Raw genomic sequence first — 21,031 nt, 5'->3', positions numbered from 1 at the left:
CAGGGTGCTTTGAGCCTTGATCACTACCTGCGGCCCTCGCTACATTTTCTGACTTCGTTTCAGCCCTGTTTGACTTCGTTTGAGTTGTGTAGGCCTGGTCGACCCCATAGTTTTTGGACTAGCAGAGATGAATACTGTGACCAGTCAGGCGTTGTGCCTGCCAAGGTCCTGGCGAAGGCAGACAGGAAAGGCAATAAGAAGCCTAGGAAGAGAATACCGAAGGACAGACCTGGCTCTGGTCACATTGATTTCACGGCTGTCCACCAGGGGGAGGCAGAGACAACTAAGAAATCTCTTGGTAGACAGTATTCAGGTCACCACCAGGGGAGCCCAAGAGTCACCCAACTCCATGCTGACTCAGCCAGATTAGGGCATGTCCCTGTAGTACAAAAGCCAGCAGTTTGGAACAGGCAGGCAGGGAGAAGGTTAAAGCTTTTCTTTCCTGATGACTTTCCTGGGCCAAGCAGAGGGGATAGATGTACTTTTGTGGAGATAGAGGAAGCTGGTGAGACCCTGAATCTTCCATTGCCTGACGAGGAGGAAACTCCGATAGAAATACAAGGACAACTGCCAGAACAGTTTGTGAATGTGCTGGAACCAAGGAAGTAGGCTTGCTAACCATATGCAAGGGAATAAGGCTGCAACAGTAAGTTTTTGTTTTTGAATTGTTTTGGACTCTGCTTTTGTTTGAAGTTAAGAAGCTGAAAGTGCCTTATCTGAGGGAGAGGTTTGCAATCACCCAGGGAGGGAATTTGCAGGCTGTTTATGAAGCTTTTTGCAAGGCAAACCTGGGGGCACTCTCCATTTCCCAGCAGTACTTTAAAAGCTGGAGGCTTTGTTTTGGAACTGTGAACTGTTGATGCCAGAGCAGAGAACTTTATTTTTTTTCATTATAACCTGCCTGAGAATAGGAGGTGAGCACTCTGAGGAAAATGAAGCTCTAAGGAGGGCAATTCCTCAGGTGAATTATTGTATTCGTCAGAGAGAAAGAAAAAAACCTGAACTTTTATCATGAGCTGGTTTTTTTGTTCTCGAGTTTTGTTTTGCTTGGATTTTTTACAATTGACCATTATTTACTTTGTTGGTGTCATCTGACCTTTATGTTTTTTGGAAGTAAATTTGCATTAATAACGTTTATACAACTGTGGTATGTTTTGATTTCTAGTTCCTTTTCTGTGTCAGTCCAATCCTGCAGGGTGACTCCAGGCCGGGTCACACGCTAGTGTACTTTTTGTGTTCAGCCACTGGGTGTGCTTTAGAGCCCCGATCTAGGGCTGCAGTGTGGCTACAATACTCAGCATAACTCTGAAACACATGGACAGATTTCTACCAAACTTGGTACACTTATGACTATTTGGGGACAAATACTGTGTGTGTGGGGGGGAGTAAAGGGGTGATATGGGGGGGACAGAGAGTGACATCGAAAATGATAGATATTAGTGTCTAATCTATAAACGCATGGGCAGATTTCAACCAATTTATTTATATACCACTTATAGCTCAAGTAGTTTACATTCAGGTACTCAAGTACTATCCGGGCACAAATGCTGTGGGCAGGGGGGGGGAGAGGGGTGTGTGTGTGTGTGTGACATCGAAAACAACAGATATTAGTGTCTAATTCATAAACGCGTGGAGAGATTGCAACCAAACTTGGTACACATATGACTTACTATCTGGGGAAAAATACTGTAGGGGTGGGAAGGGGGAGCGACATGTAAAAATGATCAAAAATGACAGATATTAGTGTCTAACCCATAATTTTCGGGCTCACTGAGATGAATATTGACACCTCCGATGCCATTTAAGTCCAAGTTCAGCCCCACAGAAAGGGGCATTCCTGTGGGACATGTAGGGGGTGGGGCATGTGGGACATGTGAGGGGTTGGGGACATGTGGGAGGTGGGACATTTTGGATAAATAAATATCCGGGCAACGACGGGTAATCTACTAGTATCTATATAAAGAAATGCATGCAAACTTAAGAGGCCCTTCTACTAAAGAACGTTAAAACTTAGGGGGAAATTCTAAGTTAATTAATAAATGATGTTTAAAACACAATAAACGGCACCATTAATACGCCTACCAGCGCCTAAATACGCACTGTCGAATCACACCTGTATGGGCGCTTTAGGCCACTACTATTGGTATGGCTATCGCCAGAAATGGCATTAGGAGGCCTAATGTGCCTACATAGACATGATTCATGAAAAAGACAAGCATCAAAGTGTAGGCTTGGAAAACCCTGGCCTACATTACCGGCACCCATCTTTCGCAAAGGTGTGATACTCTTTAGGGCACCGTCATGGGATTGACATGCGATCGGCGGCCACCGATAATTGGCACCCTATAGAGCAGGGGTGTCCAACCTGCGGCCCTGTGAAGTATTTTGTGCGGCCCCGGTTGAGAGTGATGCAGTGTTTTCCTTTGCTGCCCCCGGGTATTTACTGTCTTGCTGGCTCCCTCCGCTGTCTTGCTGCAGCATTTGCGTGTTTGTGCAGCCCCAGAAAAAAGATTTTCGGCCAATGCGGCCCAGGGAAGCCAAAAGATTGGACAGCCCTGCTATAGAGAATCCAGGCCTTAATGCAAGGTTAACACAGTGCTGTTTTAAAGGAATCTGCAGCATTTTCACATTTACCCATGATAAACCATGCACTATGTTCTTTTTATACTAGGGGTAATGACACCAAATCACCACTATGTATCAATAATCTTAATTACCCTATTCAACCTACCATAAAGACACTAGGTGTAACTTTGGATCAGTGCCTAACCATGAGAGATCAGGTGGACTCCTTGATCAGAAAGGGATTTTTCACTCTCTGGAAACTCAGATCCATTAAAGCTTATTTCGATACAGCGGCATTCAGAACCCTAGTCCAATTTGAGTCTACTTGACTACTGTAACATCGCCTATTTAGCAATTTCCCAAAAGAACATGCAGCGTTTACAATTGATGCAAAATGCAGCGGTCAAACTATCTTTGGGCTGAGGAAGTTTGACCACGTGACACCCTACTACCGGCAGCTGCATTGGCTGCCAATGGAGGCGCGCGTAAAGTTTAAATTTGCCTGCTTCTGCTTCAAAGCACTACACGGACTTGCCCCTAAATATATAACTGACCTTTTCGTCTTCTCAGCCAACAGACACAAGAGAAGCTCACATTCCAACTTCGTTTCCCCCCCCAGTGAGAGGTTGTAAACTGAAAAAACACCATGAACATCTTCTCTCACACCAAGCAGCATCATGGGGTAAAGACCTAGAACAATTGCTTTCGCCCACTACTTATGAGGAATTTAGGAAACGTCTGAAAACACACCTGTTCCTAAAGTATCTAGACAACTGATCCTCTCTTCTCTCTCCCCTCTATAGCGATTAACTTGTTCTATTGATCACTCTCTCCTCAAAAATGGATTTCCTGTCCTATTAACCCTCTTTCTTCCTCCCCTCTTAAAGTCAATCAATTTGTACCTTTGATTAATCATTGTAAACCGCATAGAACTTCACGGTATTGCGGTATATAAGCTGTTATTATTATTATTATAAGTGGAGAGAAAGCATGGAGGTGTTTGGCAGTTAATATACTGCACTGCACTTACTGAATTCAAACTGCCTAATTAGAGTTAATATAGGACCACTTACACCTCCTAAACAGGAGGCACTAAGGCCCTGATTCTGCAAAACGCGTCTAAAGTTAGGCGCCCAAACTAAGCTCAAAAGTAGACCTGGTTTTTATTCTCTTACAATATAGGCATCTTATGGACATCCTAGGTTGCTCAGTGTTATGTAAATGAATCAAAGGATGCCCAAATTGAGTCATTGCCCAAACCATGCCCATTCTACGTCCACGCCTATTGAGTTAGGCGCGAGTTTTAAACATGGGCGTCCATGAAATTGAGGCTGCACCTACAAAGTGGCATCTTTATCCTTCGGACACCTAAGTACCAATTATCGCTTAAGACCCTTAACTGGCTCATTAACTACCGAATTTTTCGCTCCTAGATTTAGAGGAGGAAAACAAGGAAAAAACTTTCTGAAGCAAATTCTCCTTGCCAGGCTCTGCACCCAAATCCACACTCCTTGCCAAGCTCTGCACCCTGTCTCTCCTCCCTCCCAGGCTTTTCCCCTGTCCTCCCTCTGGTGGTCTAGTAGTAGGCCGGGACAGGACAATGGACAGGGCTAGATCCATCTGTCTGCATATTTCCCTACCTACTGCAGCACCTGTTTAATTATATTTTACTCTGCTGTTAGCCATTTTGGATATTTTACAGAAAAGTGGCCTATACTAAATCATCTCAGATTTTACACTTTTTTATGACCAAGGATCCTCTGTGTCTAGTCCATCCATGATTAAATTTAATTTTTTGCCTCACTGCCACCTCTGTTGTCAACCAAAGGATCCCAAGAAGAGATTGGGGCCTGTGGTCACCATTTCTGGCCCAAACCACACACTCCACCTCTTTTGTATATTTACTGGTATACTTTTAGATCATCCCCCCCCCGTCAGTTCTTTTAATCACCCTCCCACCCCAGTACTTTTAAATCATCTCCCCATACCTGGTGGTCCAGTGTGCATCCCTCCTTCGCTAGCAGCGCACAGATCAGGAGTGCGGATGTCAGGTGCGCGCTTTCTGCGCTCCCGCCTGGCCCAGTTCTGATTTTCTAAATGTCTGCTGTCAGTTCTCGTGAGGTACAACAATGGCGGTGGTGGGTGTTTTTAAAGAGGCGGCAGTGGGTGGACATTTGACAGCAGGTGGGTAGATGGGTGGATGTTTTTAAAAGGTACTGCGGTGGCGACTGGGAGTTTTAAAACAGTGCGGGGGGGTGAGTAGGTGTGGGTTAAAATTTGTATCTTCATTCCATAAGATGCACCGAGATTTCCACCCACTTTTGGGTGGGAAAAAAGTGCACCTTATGGAGCAAAAAATACTTAGATTGGATGTCTAAAGCATCCCTAACTTTAGGCATGGCTTAGGCGCAGGTACCATGTATTAATCTGAATGCTAATGCAACACCTCCAATGGTTGCCACATTGAGATTTTCAGCTAGCATGGGCTAAAGCCCTGCATTAAGCTGTGGTAACTATTAATTTTATTGCAGTTTACTGAAAAGACCCCTTAGTTAAGGAAAGGACAAACCTCAACAGAGATGTTAAAAATACTGGAGCAATTAAGCTTGAGGAAAATGGAAACAGTGAGAAACCTAACTGAGATGGGTTAAAAAAATTGAAATGATATGATAAATATTACAATTGTGTGTATTTTGAATAAACTGTTTCTACCCAAGGTAGGATGTGGGAGCTTGTTCCACCCTTCTAGCTGATGCCATATGTGGCAGCTTCTTAGGAGCAGCATCCAGGATAGTTTGTAACTAAGCTGTTTCTAATGTCGGAGAGGGTGCCATAAGGACTATTGGGGTAGTAGACAGATGGGTATAGTAGGTTTTGGGGGCGTTTTGGAGGGCTCACCCTGTAATTATAAGGGGGTTCTGGGTGAGATGCACATCTGGCACATAATCTCTCTCAACCCACCTCAAGCAAAACATTCTCCTTTTCTCTTTATCCCATCACATGACCAGCATCCTCCCTCACCTGTCCAGCATCCTCTTTCTCTCCTTTCCCTCCTTATCCTCACCTGTCCAGCATCCTCTCTACCCTTCTCCAACATAATCTCTTTCAACCCTCTACAAGCAAAACACTCACCCTTTCTCTTTACCCCATCATATGCTCAGCATCCTCCCTCACCAGTCTAGCATCCTCTCTCTCCCACCCCACCACTCCCATCCTCACCTGCTCAGTATCTTCTCTCTCCCATCCCTCAGAAGCCTAGTACCCTTTTTAAATGTATATATTTTTTTTACTGCATTATTGTAGTTTGCCGATTGTCCAGCTCTTTTTAGTGTAAACCGCCTAGAACTTTTGGTTATGGCGGTATAAAAGAATAAAGTTATTATTATTATTATGTGAAGTTCACAGTGATGCCCTACTTCTCTGCTGGCATGTCTGTGTGGCTGGTGTAGTATAAACAGTGACCCTGCCTATGTCCAGATGGCTTGGTTTTAGGCAACAGTTTAACAGTTTGATTATTCCAGTGCAAACTCTTTTTCTATCAAAGTATTCTTCAATGTATATTGAGACCAATCTGATACTATCAGATGAAATGTATAGATTCAAGATATAGTAATATATGTTGGTCTTCATACACTCTTGCACAGCTTTAAGTTTCAAGTTTATTAGGTATTTATATACCGACTATCAAGGTTTATCTAAGTGGTTTTTACAATCAGGTACTCAAGTATTTTCCCTATCTGTCCCGGTGGGCTCACAATCTATCTAGCGTACCTGGGGCCACGGAGGACTGAGTGACTTGCTGCGTTTGGCTGAACTTTTTGTAAAATACCACTAATTTAGCACATCTCAACCGGGATGATTCAGATCTCAGGTGTTGTTTGAAAAATGGGCCTTTTGATTTACTTACTCCCTCTTCTACAAAGCTGTGCCGTAACGACCCCAAAGCCCATAGAGATTTAAAGGCCTTTGGGGCTGTGGTCTTGCGGCAGCCGCTAGCACGGCTTTATAGAAGAGGGGGTTAGTATATATTAGCTCTTCTTTTGATCATTGATTTTCCTGTAGTTTACCAATGCAAGTTATGTTACCTGTAAGCAAAAAAAAAAGTTTAAAAAAAGCAAAAGCTGGAGCTGCAGAGGGTCGGAGTAAAGGGCCAATATTCTGACTGGCGGGGAGTCACGAGCGGTGTGCCACAGGGATCGGTTCTGGGGCCGTTACTCTTCAACATATTTATCAATGACCTAGAAAAGGAGGCAAAGTGCGAGGTTATAAAATTTGCAGACGATACCAAACTGTGCGGGAGAGTTAGCTCCAGGGAGGAGTGTGAGGACCTGCAAAGGGACCTAGACAAGCTGGAAGACTGGGCAAACAAATGGCAAATGCGCTTTAACGTGGAAAAATGCAAGGTCATGCATATAGGGAAAAAGAACCTGTTGTTCAACTACAAATTGGGGGGGGGGGGCATTGTTGGGAGACAGCAGACTTGAGAGAGACTTGGGGTGTGCTGGTGGATGCATCACTGAAGCCATCTGCACAGTGCGCAGCAGCCTCGAAAAAAGCCAACAGGATGCTGGGCATCATAAAAAGGGGCATAACAACCAGGACGCGGGAAGTCATCATGCCATTGTATTGAGCGATGGTGCGTCCACATCTGGAATACTGCGTTCAGTATTGGTCGCCACACCTCAAGAAGGACATGGCGATACTTGAAAGAGTCCAAAGGAGAGCAACGAAACTGGTAAAAAGGGCTGGAACACTGCTCATACGCCGAGAGGTTGGATAGGCTGGGCTCTTCTCTCTGGAAAAGAGGAGGCTCAGGGGTGATATGATAGAGACCTTCAAAATCATGAGGGGCATAGAGAGGGTGGATAGGGACAGATTCTTCAGGCTGAAGGGGACAACAGGTACGAGGGGGCATTCGGAGAAACTGAAGGGAGATAGGTTCAAAACGAATGCAAGAAAGTTTTTCTTCACCCAAAGGGTCGTGGACACTTGGAATGCGCTACCGGAGGAAGTGATTAGGCAGAGTACGGTACAAGGATTCAAACAGAGACTGGACGGATTCCTGAAGGATAAAGGGATCATGGGATATTGAGAAAGCTAACCAGAAAATAAGTATAGAAACCCAGGTCGTGCATGTGCAAGACCGGAGGGCTAGGAAGGGAAACCAAGGCGGCATGGGGGCCCCTTCTGGTGATTTAGACAGGTCGTGACCTGTTTGGGCCGCCGCGGGAGCGGACTGCTGGGCAGGATGGACCTATGGTCTGACCCGGCGGAGGCACTACTTATGTTCTTATGTTCTGGATTCATTTGTTTAGAAAAAAACTGATATGTGATACAATTTATTTTGTCTTAAAAGTTTTATGTTTGAGAGAAAGTTTGTGAGCTCTGTGGTTCTGCGGTCTACTACATCGGTCATTTCTTGCTCATTAATGTCTTCAAACAGTTGGGCAATTGCTACACAGTCTGCAACTAAACAGCAACTATATGCCAAGTGAGATTTCCTTTATACTCCTCCTCTTTATGTTTGGTAATTTTAATTTTTATAATAGTAGTTTTAAATCTTTTCATACAGCCCCATCTATTTCTACATTCTTCAACACTTACAGAAGGTCATCATGCCAGTACCATACCCTACAAGCAGGCCCCTTATTCTAGTAAAGTGAAGGACAGGGGAAGAGGCTGGAGGAGGCGGATAATTATGCATTCCACCAACTGAAAAGCAAAACTAAAATAAATGCTTATATCTGGTACACAATGAAATGGTCACCTACCTTGTGCATCCATATCCTTCCCTTCCGGATGATGTGTGTTAGCCTGTCCACACATACACGATGGAGGGGGAGGTAGAAATCCAACTCGGTCTGTGGTAGGATGATGGAAAGCCCGTATGTGCTTCTATCACCATTCCATTTCCCATCAAAGATTAGCGACACAATGATCACTCCTTTCTCCGCAAGCACAAAAAACTTCACATCAATGGCTCCACTCTCTGCGTTGCGCAAGATTTCACCATTCAATGTGTGGTTGGCAAGAAAAGTTATTTCTCCATCACCGAGAACCACCTGCTCGGACTTTGGAGCCCAAATATGTCTTACCCTAGGGCCCAGAATATTATCCCAGTAGGCAAAAGTGGCAGCTAGCAACGGTGAAGGCCCATTTAAAGTAATTTGGGTCTTGGCCACAGCAGGAGACGGAGGTGGGCAGAGAGCAGACATGTTTTCTCACATGTTGGGACGTTTTCTGTGGTAACCTATGAACACAAAGTTGAGAGAGATGCCATCATGAGAAAGATAATACCATACAATTCAGCTTGTGTCTATCACAATCGGCAATCAAACGATGTCTCCGATGGCATCTTTGGGGGCAGTGAAGTTTTACTGTTTCTTTATAAAGACATTTGAAATTATGCTGTAGTTGAAGGTAGTGCAATAGTTATTAATTATTTTGTTAGCTTGGAACCAATGCATGTGACGTGAACATTGGCAAAATTATTCCTTGGGACTTTGCTGCATACAACAGTTAAATATATGAAGAATAAGAAGTACTGTTACTAAAATAACTGGATGTTTTTCCCAGATAATGATTGATTGTATTTTATCTTTTCTTTTTTTTGCTTTTTTGAGAACATTGTGAATTATTATATTTTATTGCTGGTTCCAGGAGCGAGTTATATTATTGATAAATTTTTGTGATGATAATTATATAAAGGATACCATTTTTTGGGAGCACCATTTTGGATTTTTTTTGATGACTGCTCTTTTTTTCTGGCGCCTCTCAGCCGATGATAAGATTCTGATATCCAGTATAGCATAGTGCTTTACACAGTTCAAGCTGTCCTCTATACAGTCGACTCCGCTTAAGTGCAAGGCCTCCGGACAGAACCACCACATGCGCTTAAATGGAATGTGCGCTTAATCAGAGTACCACTTTTTAGTCATGAAAAATCACAATACGCTGTAGTCAAATGCAATAAAACTTTTATTCAGCAAAAACCACACTGAATACAATTTAACACGGTTCAATTATAGAAACAGCACTGTTCTGTCTAATGCAATACATTGGAAAACTTTTTTTAAACCAACATTCTACTGAAATAGTCATTGTTTTCTGCACACAGAATGCACAATTCAGGCTGTGTATCTGACTACTGATGCTGTAAAATTGTCCATAGTCGTGACATCCATTTATTTCCAGATGACAATGCAGCGTGTGTAGGGACTTCAGAACGTCTGAGAAGGAAGCAATCTCTGCAGGTGTTTCATTAATTGTGATGACAGAAGCAGTATCTCCGTCCTCATCTGACTCTTGGTTGCGTGCAGTGTCCTTTATGACTGTACAGATATCGGCATTAGTACTGTCAGATGATGTGGGCACATCGTTGTCAACGGCGACATACAGCTCAAACTCTTAAGAACATAAGAGCATAAGAATTGCCGCTGCTGAGTCAGACCAGTGATCCATCGTGTCCAGCAGTCCGCTCACGCGGCGGTCCTTTGGTCAAAGACCAGTGTCCTAACTGAGACTAGCTTTACCTGTGTACGTTCTGGTTCAGCAGGAACTTGTCTAACTTTGTCTTGAATCCCTGAAGGGTGTTTTCCCCTATAACAGCCTCCGGAAAAGCGTTCCAAATTTTTACCACTCTCTGGGTGAAGAAGAACTTCCTTACGTTTGTACAGAATCTATCCCCTTTTAACTTTAGAGAGTACCCTCTCATTCTCTCTACCTTGTGGCGAAAGTGCAACTGGGAGTTCAATGGACGAAGTGTCAGCTTCAGCTGCCTCATCAGATGCGTGAATGAAGCTCGCCCATCGATAGCAATTTGAAATTGTTGATGACGAGACTCGACTCCATGTAAACAGAGTCGAGCATCGTCAATTTTCTCGCAAGCTCAGCAGCTTGGGGACTGGATTCCATGCTTGCATCAATCACTGCCATCACATATCTTAAGACGAGCGACCTGTAATGACGTCTGAAGTTGGTGATTATCCATTGATCCATCGGTTGGATCAAAGAGGTTGTGTTTCGGAATAAACACGAGTTTGATGTTGATTAGTCTTACATCATTGTTGTGTGCTGCACAGTTATCACACAGCATTACAATGTGCCTCCTATGCCTTCTCAGCAGATTGTCAAGCTTCTGCAACTATTCAATCCACAGTGTCGCCGTCATCCATGTGTTTTGTTGCTTTCATATTCAACAAGCAAGGCGTTTAATGTTTTTGAAGCACCGAGGATTTTGATTCTTTCCAATCATCAGTGGCTCGAGCTTTTCACTACCATCCATATTGCAACCTTGAAGCCAACAATTTCACTGCGTTTGAAAGCCAATGTTCCATCAGGGATGACATGCCCATCTCATCAGCCTTGAAAACGTAGCATGGTTCATATCCACCAATAACTGATGGCAACACTTCCATGACCCATCTTTTCTGCATCAAACTCATCCATGTCTTGTTTTTCGCCATGCTGCTTCTTAAATTTTATGCCTTTACGAACTTTCCACCTCTCTAGCCATCTGTTTGTTGCTTTGAAGTCTTCTATGCCCAGTTCTTCGGATAGCTGTGCTGCTTTCTCCATCAGCAGAGGCTCACTGATTGGCAGTTGACGACTTGTAGCTTCAGCAAACCATCGCAGCAACGCCTGTTCAACGTCTCCAGCCCTCCCAATTCTTTTTCATTTTCTGGTAGGATTGCTGTTGTTTTGCCAGTCTTTCAATATGGCTTGCTTTTTTTTTTTTTTGTAAATCTGAGAAATATGGCTAGGATGAACGCTGTAATGTTTTGAAATAGAGACCTGACTCTCCCGTTGGTCAAGTCTCTTTAAGACATCGACACGTTCAATCAAAGACAATGAGCTTTGTCCAGCATGGTAGACATGTTAAGCTAAAGACAAAGATTTTTGCCAATGCGATGTTATGGTGCAGTTCTGAAAGTTCGAACACCTGGCCAGGCCTAGACTGCTGATCCCAAACACATTACTCATCCACATGGGAATGCGATTGCTTTTAACTGGAGTGAACGTAATGTGAACAAATAGAGGTGGGACCTATAACATAAGCGGATTGTGTGCTTATCAGAATTGCAATTATCCGGAGTTTACATCCATCGACTAATGTAAAAAAAAAATAAAAAAATAATGGGACCATGGTGGTAGACTGTGGATAACCGAAGCGTGCGCTTAATCAACGTGCACTTAGGTGGAGTCGAGGTACTTGTTGAGCCTTTGAAGCTACTTTGAATAAATTATAATATTAAAGAGTCAATCCTGATTTGGGGGGGAGGGGAATTCTGGGATTGTCTTTTGGCAAGGGGGCCCAAAGCTGGTGTTCGCCCTAGGGTCATCAGAGTCCAGACCCTGGGGGGAGCATGTTTCTTCTTGTTTCTCATAGGACTGGCTTGTCTGGTCACGTTTTGGGCTTTCCCTGCTCAGGGGGTCTCCGGACTCCCGTGCGTTACTGAGACATGCTTGGAGGGGACACTTGGGGGGGGCGGAGGGGGGATCTCTGGGGTACGTGGGGAGATATAACTTGACATGTGACTGTATTGTTTTGCCTTGTTCTAGCGGATTACACGCTACTTTTTGATTTCTTTATATTTTGCTGTTTTCTTATGATACTGCCTTTATTCAGTCAATAGAAATTGTTTACAATCTAAAGAGTCAGTCCTACAGCAGGAACAGTTCTTTGATATACAGTTTAAAAAAAAATTACCTACCACAATTCATATACCCTTTGACTTGACTTTTGAGGAAATAAATGAATTTCTAAACTACAGTGCAAAACAAAACAGAAGACAACTGGACAAAATGCAGGCAAATAAAATATTTGTTGCGTACAAACACACCACCTTTTAACAGATCATGGGACCCAAATATTTTGTTATTTTAATAAACATTTATCTGTATCTGTACAGTTGTCTGCAGTTCTGTTTTGTTTCATTTGCGCCCTCACTGCAGATTTGTTCGATTTTTGCTTTGTTCGTTTCTAAACTACAGATCTGATAAAAATTATAATTCAAACCAGTTTCTTATTAAATAAAATGAGCATACTAGATGTCTGAAACCATCTGTCAACAGAGGTTATAGTAATTAAACAGTGGTACAATTCAATCATGTCAGGAATAACTACAGAAGTTGAGTATAAGAGGAAAAAAAAAGATAGCAAGCCTATGAGTGTCAGGAGCAACGCGAGGCATTCAGCACAGCTCCCTGCGCTAAAAACCGCTATCGTGATTTAGTAAGGGGGGGTTATATTTGTCTATTTTTGTATAGTTGTTACTGAGGTAACATTGCATATTTTAAAGTCATCTGCCTTGACCTCTTTGAAAAAAAACCTGAATATAAATGATAATTAACATTTTCTCTGCATACAGTGTGCTTTGTGTGTTTGTTTGTTTTTTAATGTTTATTCTTGGTAGATCATTTTGTCTTGGTCACTTTGACTTGGTCATATAGAGTCTGTAGTGAGAGAGAAAACCAGAGTACTGGTAACTGCTAGCCAAAAGCCATTAGTTGCTACTAATGTGTGTGTATAAAATATTATTTTGAGTGGTAGTTTGTGAGGGGCATCTGAACAATGCTTTATTAAGTAACAATAGATATAACATACTCCATTTTCCAAATAGCCACAAACACTGTACAGTATATGAAAACAACCCAATGCGTATGTAAGAACAATAATGTCTGCAGCTGAATATTGGATCTATTTTTTGGAACCCAGACAGGCCACTGCTGGAGAAAGGATGCTGGACTGACAGTCGTAGTACAGTACATCCTTTTCTCTAAGCTTTTATTTTGTTCCTGAAATCAGTTAAGAGTGGTAATTATATTCAAGGCCTTGTCACTTCTTATAGGAGGATGGTGAGAGCTGATAAATGATAAAAAGCAGAACAGAAACTGCCCCGTCACATCAAAACTAAGCAAGCCACTGTAGCATGCACTAGCATACCAATGCTTATTCCCTTTATCAAGTAACTTTTAGCCTACATGCTAAAGAAACGCATTATGCCTGAACATAATTTACCGTACTTTGAGATGTCTTTACTCAGAAACAAGAGTTGCTTTTGAGCTATCAGTTTACAAGCCAGGGAATGGACCCCCCCCCCCCTTCCTTAAAAAAAGGAAACTTGATGACTACTTTTATTTTCTACAGCACTGTAGAGCAGCAAAAGGGGCAGACCATTGAACAGGTCTAGGCAGTTCCCTAAGACAACAGCTTCTTGGAAGGCAACAAAGAGCAACTGCAGTCAAAGCAAAAACAGCCATATAAACTCAGCAGCACATACTTTGGCCAGCATTTTTACCGAATGCTTATGTGACGATCATAATTGTTGAATTTAATTATCAAAATCGGGGGTGGGGTGTAAGGTTTGCCTAGGACACCCATCAACAAGGAAAGGAAAAGCAAGTTTAGGCTGGGGGAAACCCCCCCCAGCCTCAACAGCATAGAAGAAAGGGAGCAGCATAGCATTCAGAGAGTACTGGCGTGTGAGCCAGAAGACCTGGGATCAAAACCTGCTTCCTTTCAGTGACCTCAGATAGTCTTAAAATAAGATGCTCAGTGGCAGGGACACACCTCCATTAACAACTATAACATAGGTAGTAGCCTTGTTCCTCTGGCGTAGCAAAACGTTCAGAGAGAGGTTAACACCTTATAGACTAAACAATAATTTAATGAGGCGTGAGCTTTCCCGGGCCGGAGTGTACCCCAGACGCAAAGAGTCATCCTACCTCAATAAACTGGTTAGTCTAGAAGTAAATATCTAACCTATAGCCAAGTAATCTGCTGTACGGTACAGAAATACCAAGTCACATGCATTCAGCTTCCCCAATGCCGAGCACCCCGCTTCACATATGCAGTCGGAGACCAAAGAAGCGGTGTACCGACCCCACGCTCTGTCTCCCTCCCCGGTCTAAAAGATGCTCCCCCGACCCAGCACCCCTCCCTGAACGCTCCATCCTACCAGCAAGCTGATACCTGATATCGCCCACTACCAATCGCGCAGCTTCCCTTCTTCGGTGAGCCGTCCCCCCTCTGACGGAACTTCTCTCTCTCTCTCTCTCCCTCAGGAGAAAGGAAGTTGCGTCAGAGAGCAGAAACGCGGCGGGATTGGAGGGAGCTTGCGTCAGTCATGGGAAGGCGGGACGACAGGCCGCACTGGCAGGCGATCTCCAAGTTGGAGCTAGGGAGCTGTTGGAGCGCGTCACGGGAGAGTGTTTGAACCTCCCGGTGGTTAACGACATAACCAGAATCCTCCAAAACGGCGTCTCTCAAACTTTTTAACTCCGGCACACTAAGCTGATCAAATGTTGTTGGGGGTTTTTTTTTTTTTTTTTGCGGCACATTAAAACTTAACCAATAAAAACTTAAATATGATTGTTATTTACTCAAAGTTCTTTAAGGCAGTGGTTCCCAACCCTGTCCTGGAGGACCACTAGCCCTAATGAATACGCATGAAGCAGATTTGCATGTCTGTCACCTCTATTATATGCAAATCTCTCTCATGCGTATTCATTAGGGCTAGTGGTCCTCCAGGACAGGGTTAACCCTTTCAGGACCAAGGGACATATTTGTCCCATAACTTTAAAATCCTATAAATTTTGATTGGGATAGTCTACAGTTCTAAATTTGATATGTACGGATTCCATATGATACTGCCTTTATGTAAACAAACTGGTTCCGACATTCATTCATTAGCGTCGTTGCTAGATTGACGAGAAGATTCACTTGCCACACTGTCCATAAGCCAGAAGTGTGATTTTTTTATATAAAAATAATGATATTTCACAAAAAAAAATCAATTTTTTGGCATCTGCAAGCCCTTTTTACCATAAAAATGTCGTCAAAACCACAAAAATTGGCCTACGATCCTTATGGTCCTGAAAGGGTTAAGAACCACTGCTTTAAGGTATGTACAGGTAATTGTAACAACGGTAAAACTAAAGTAGATAGAATAGAATTGCCAATCAATGCGATGGATGCGCTTGTTTTTGTGTGCAAATTAACTGAAAACGCGACTCGATAGTTGCAAGCAAGCACGCATTTCATCATCCACCATCTGCAGTCGTTTGTTTTTGGGGTTTTTTCCGATTTCTGTCGGATGAAAATTCAGGTTCACAAAAATAAGAAGATCCAAATGGTAACAAAGCTTTGATTGCATTGTTGCTCAAGTTAGGATAACTACTTCATAAAAAAATAAAATTACTTGCTGTTAGTTTTCAAGGACCAAGGACCTCCAAGAATGATGCTTGTCTAGGCTTGTATCCTTATGCACACATACGCTCATAACATTGACAGTCTTATGTAATCTATTCTATGTACTTATGAAGGGAATTTTTAAAAAATAAAGTAAAACTCTGGAATCTCTTGTGGCAAACCACTGTGCTGTGGCACACAGTTTGAGAAACTACTCCAAAAGTACCACCTCCTATTCCCTCCAATAAATTCAACCCAGCCACTCTGGTGATGCAGCTAGGCTCAAGCTGATACATGCATGGGTCAGCAGTATCAGAGGTCACCTGATCAACTGGCATATGCGTGTGGCGACCTTCACATGCTAATAAATTGCTGCACATGGAGGTTGCCACACCCAAGTTCCAGTAGCTCAGGGATGACCACTGTCTGATCAAGGCAGGACTACGAGGACAGTGTTAGTTAACCGTGGTTTATTACCAAAGTGGTAAGTGTTAATAATACACCTGGAGTTACAAGAACAGAACCAATGTTCTGTCTATTTAATTCGCTCTGGTTCTACAATATTAATAAAATGCTTGGACTTGGAAGCAGAGTTAAGGGCAGACTGGGGAGCTAGCATAGGTTATAGGTAGAACTTGAAATTTTTGAATATAACTTAAGCAAACTAAATAAAAGGTCTACCTTGTATGTATGAATAGTGCCAAAGTTAAGTGTTTATATACATTTAAGTTCAATACAAAAAAGATTATTTGTTTTCATTTATTAACGTGTTTCCATGCTCTAAAATAGACTAATGGGCAATCACACCACTTAATCCATCTATACTGAGTGTAGCAATTTAAATTAATGGAACCACCGAATATAACCATAAAGATAAGAGTTAGTGGTACAGAAAACTAATTTATAAAACAGCAAGGGTAAGTAAAATGCCAGTTCTCTTGCTCCCTTCCCCTTTTACTAAACTGTAGTGTGGTTTTTAGCGCTGGCCGTGGCAGTAACAGCTCTGACGCTCATAGGAATTCTATGAGTGTTGGAGATGTTACTGCCGGCTAAAAACCACACTACAGAGGGGGGTTAGTGCGGACTTTAGTAGCATGAGATAGTTTCTGAAGAAAGGACGGGAGGATATAAGGGAAGTGGAAAAGCAGTGGTCCAAGCTGAAAGGAGTAATAAAAATGGCAGCAGACTTTTATGTGAGGAAAATAAAAATAAGAGAAAAGGAAACCAATATGGTTCTCCAAATTAGTGGCAGAGAAAGGCAAAAGAGTCGTCATTTGTGAAATATAAAAATACTCAAGAAAAGGAGCATAAAAAGCGTAGATGGAAGAGCAAAAGGCTAGAAATATAAAAAAGGGAGACAAATTTTTTCAGGTATATTAGTGAAAGAAGGAAGACGAAAAATGGAATTATGAGACTGAAAGAAGCTATTAACTGCTATGTGGATGAAAAAGCAAACGTGCTAACAAATACGGAAAATTCACGGAAGAAAATCCTGGAAAAGGACCGTGATTGGCTAGCAAAACTACATTTGAGAATGGCATGGATACTGCGCTGTTCACGGAAGAAATTGTTTATGATATTGAGGGAGCTCAGTGGGGTTCTGGCAGCCCCACAAAGAATTTTTCAGTATCGTATTTTTCGCTCTTATTGACGCACTTTTTTCCCCAAAAAAATTGGTTGGAAATAAAGGTGTGTCTTATAGAGCGAATACCCGCCCCCCTCCCCACCGACCTTAATTCCTTCGGCGGTCCAGCGCTGTAGGGCAGGAGCTTTCAGCCTCGGGAGTCAGCTTGAGGAAAGGGGAGGAGGGAGTCAGCCGGAGGAAGGGCCCTGCTGCTCAGGAGTAAGCTGGAGGAAAGGGCAGGAGGCTGAAAGTTCCTGCCCTATAGCCCTGGCCTATGGGAGGAATTGAAGTAAAAGGGGGGGGAGGGGCTGCCTGCCTGTCTCGGTATGGGGACCCTGTTGGGGAGGGAACCTGCCTGCCACCAGGTGTCTGCCTATCACTAGGCCTGCCTACCTCCAGGCCACTAGGCCTTCCTGCCTGCTACTAAGCCTGCCTGCCCTGTCCCTGCCTGACCTGTGCCCTGCCCCTGCCCTGTGCCCTATCCAGGCCAGCCTGTGCCCTGCCACGGCTTACCCTGTGCCCTGTCCCGGCCTACCACTAGAACACCAGAGGGGGGACAGGGTGCAGAGCCTGGCAAGGAGTGTGGGGTTGGGTGCAGAGCCTGGCAGGGAGAATTTGGTTCAGAATGTTTTTTTTTCTTGGTTTTTTCTCTAAATCTAGGGTGCACCTTATGGTCAGGTGTGTCTTATGGAGCGAAAAATACGGTAAATCCTTGGAGACAGGAGTGGTTCTGTGGGAATGGAGATGAGCGGATGTGGTTCCTCTTCACAAAAGTGGTTGCAGAGATGAAACGGGACAAGTTTTAAGATATTATATTGAACACAAAATAATATTGGCAGCCAATGTAATTTCTTTAAGATGGGAGAATGTTAGGAATTATTAGGAAAGGAATGGAAAAAATGAAGAAAATGTTATAATGTCCTTGTATCGCTCTATGGTGTGGCCACAACTTGAATACTGTGTGCAATTCTGATCTCCGTATCTCATAAAAGAAATAGTGGAATTAGAAAAGGTACAGAGAAGGGCAACGAACATGATAAAAGGTTTGGGATGACTTCTCTGTGAGGAAAGGTTAAAGTGGCTAGGCTTCTTCAGCTTGGAGAAGAGATGGCTTAGGAGTGATATGATAGAGGCCTATAAAGTACCGAGTGGAGTGGAAAGGGTAGATGTGAAACGCTTGTTCACTCTTTCCAAAAATACTAGGACTAGGGGGCATGCAAAGAAGCTTCTAAGTAGTAGATTTAAAACAAACAGGAGAAAATATTTCTTCATACAACATCAGTGTTCTCCCCAGAAATTTTTTCCAGCCAGGTAGCATGAAAAAGTAGCCGGGTGGGGCGGGATGGGGAAATTTGGTGGTGGGGAAAATTAAGGGCTCCTTTTACTAAGCTGCAATAGCGTTTTTAGCGCGTGCAGAATTGCCGCGCTACATGGCTAGAACTAAAGCCAGCTCAATGTTGGCGTTAGCGTCTAGCATGTGCGGCAATTCTGCACACCAATTCCATCAGCATCTGCCCCTTTCTCTCCCTCCACCACCCTTCCATACCACCCTGACCTTTTTCTCCCTCCACCACCCTTCTATACTCCTCTCTCCCTCCAAACCAGCAAGGTCCCATGATGACTGCTCTGTTGCCTCTGCCTCTGGAAGATGTAAGTGATGTTGGAGGGAGTGGGCTGGCAGACGCAGGGAGTTGCGGCAAGGTTCCACAATGACTGCAGCTGCCGGTCCACCCCTTCTGATGTCACTTACGTCTTCCGGAGGCAGAGGCGGCAATTGCAGTCATCGCGGGACCTTCCTGCATTTCAGTGCGGCTGTTGACTCTGCTTCAGAATAAGTACGGCAGCCGTGCTGAGGTGCAGGTGCCATTTAGAGCAGCTTGGAAGGTTTTGGATCCAGCTGGCTGTATACCCCTGATCCAAATGCTAAAATCGGACATGTCCATTATGAAGAGACGTGTGGATCACCGCTAATTATAACGAATGAGTCTTTAAAATATGAGACGGTAGCGGATAGCCAGACCTGGTGGACGGAAGTGACAAATACTGGAGCCAAAACCAGAGCACCATGATGAAACTTGAATATGGATACCTATTTATACTTTTGAGTAAAATTGCGATGCGAACATGTCATAGAAAAGAATAAATAATGTGTAAACTAAAAACCGAGAACAACATATTGTAACACCAAAATCAGAATTAATGAAACAACATGCCAAAAGAAGTTAACCCCCCCTAAAATAGGGCATATACATACTTAAAATGATGGCTGGTTACAAACAGTATGCCTAGACTATATAGACCTAAACAGGGCAAAAGTAAACGTAAGGGAAATGAACAGCTGATAATACAGAGTGTATCTTGAAAACATAAGCCAATAGTAGCTCAAAGACAAGCCGACCGGGTAGATGAAAAGTGAACCTGGGAAAGATCTAAATTATTGTACAATTGAGCTTCTATTAAAACCAAAGAATAAAACCACAGCACTTGGGAAAGTAAAAAAGGGAGAGTAAAATGGACTTACCAAAAAGGTCTCTGCACTGATGAGATAAACTCGTATGCAGAATAAATGTGAACACGCGACAGTGGGGTTATGATATTTGATCCGTTGAAAGAGGCGCCAAAAAAGTGTCGGCAGTGGATTAAATGCACACTGATAGGGGAGGGGCATCGGGCTGTTAAAAAAAATGCTGCTTTAATAAATAAATGAAAATACTGGTGAAAAACTAAATAAAAACCCAAAACCATGATAAAATGTCAAACCTGACTGCAAGTGGTAGTGAAAGTAGCATAAGGCACCCATAGTACTGTTAGTGCCAGAGCTGCTTAGAATAAAGAACCGTGCTGTACATGAGGAGAAAAAAGAAAGAATGAGGTGATAAGATGTAAAGTGCTGGCCCCTCACTGCACCACTTGATAAAACTAAGGAGCGATGTTCTAGAGCAGGGGTGCCCACACTTTTTAGGCTTGCGAGCTACTTTTAAAATGACCAAGTCAAAATGATCTACCAACAATAAAATTTTTAAAACCCCCCACAAAGCACACTGTACGTAGAGAAAATGTTAATAATCATTCCTATTCCGGGTTTTTTTCAAAGAGGTTAAAGCAGATGACTCTATGCACTGTCACCTCAGTAACAATCATACAAAAATAGACAAATACCCCCCCTCCCTTTTTACTAAACCATAATAGCAGTTTTTAGCACAGGGAGCTTCGCTGAATGCCCAGCGCTGCTCTCAACGCTCATAGGCTCCCTGTGCTAAAAACCGCTATTGCGGTTTAGTAAAAGGGGACAGCAGATATAAATTCAGACACGTTTTGATCAGTAAATTTAAAATAAAATCATTTTTCCTACCTTGTTGTCTGGTCATGAGTCTCTGGTTGCACTTTCTTCTTCTGACTGTGCATCAAATCTTTCTTCCCTTCTTTCAGCCTATATGCTTCCTCACCTCCTGACCTTATTCCCCTCCCCCCAACTTTTTCTTCCTCTCTTCCTGCCCTTTCTTTCTTTCTCTCTTCATGCCCCCTTTCTTTTTTTCTGTTTCTCTTCTTTCCTTCTGTCTCCCTTCCTGCCCTCTTTCTTTTTTTCTCCTTGCCCTCCCCAAGCCACTACCAATGCTGCTGCCATCGGGGAACAGGCCCCAAAGCCACCA

General features: G+C 43.2%; 1 protein-coding gene across 5 annotated transcripts in view; it reads right to left on the bottom strand.

Annotated features, from left to right (window-relative positions):
* The window catches only part of C9orf72 (C9orf72-SMCR8 complex subunit), a 114,285-nt gene that overhangs the window by 90,878 nt on the left and 2,376 nt on the right, over positions 1–21,031 (bottom strand). For 3 of the 5 annotated variants that reach the window (XM_033919857.1, XM_033919883.1, XM_033919893.1), the window contains exons 1-2: positions 14,540–14,632; positions 8,337–8,815 (exon numbers count right to left, since the gene is read on the bottom strand). In XM_033919857.1, coding sequence (XP_033775748.1) covers positions 8,337–8,780 — 444 coding nt within the window. In that variant the 5' untranslated portion in view covers positions 8,781–8,815; positions 14,540–14,632. Of the gene's footprint in view, positions 1–8,336; positions 8,816–14,329; positions 14,450–14,539; positions 14,633–21,031 lie in introns of those variants that run through there. The other 2 variants (XM_033919864.1, XM_033919873.1) reach the window with 2 other exon arrangements.

Source organism: Geotrypetes seraphini, chromosome 1, assembly GCF_902459505.1.
Source record: "Geotrypetes seraphini chromosome 1, aGeoSer1.1, whole genome shotgun sequence".
Lineage (NCBI taxonomy): Eukaryota > Metazoa > Chordata > Amphibia > Gymnophiona > Dermophiidae > Geotrypetes > Geotrypetes seraphini.
The sequence above is the reverse complement of the archived record's forward strand: the minus strand, read 5'-3'. Positions and strand labels throughout refer to the sequence as shown.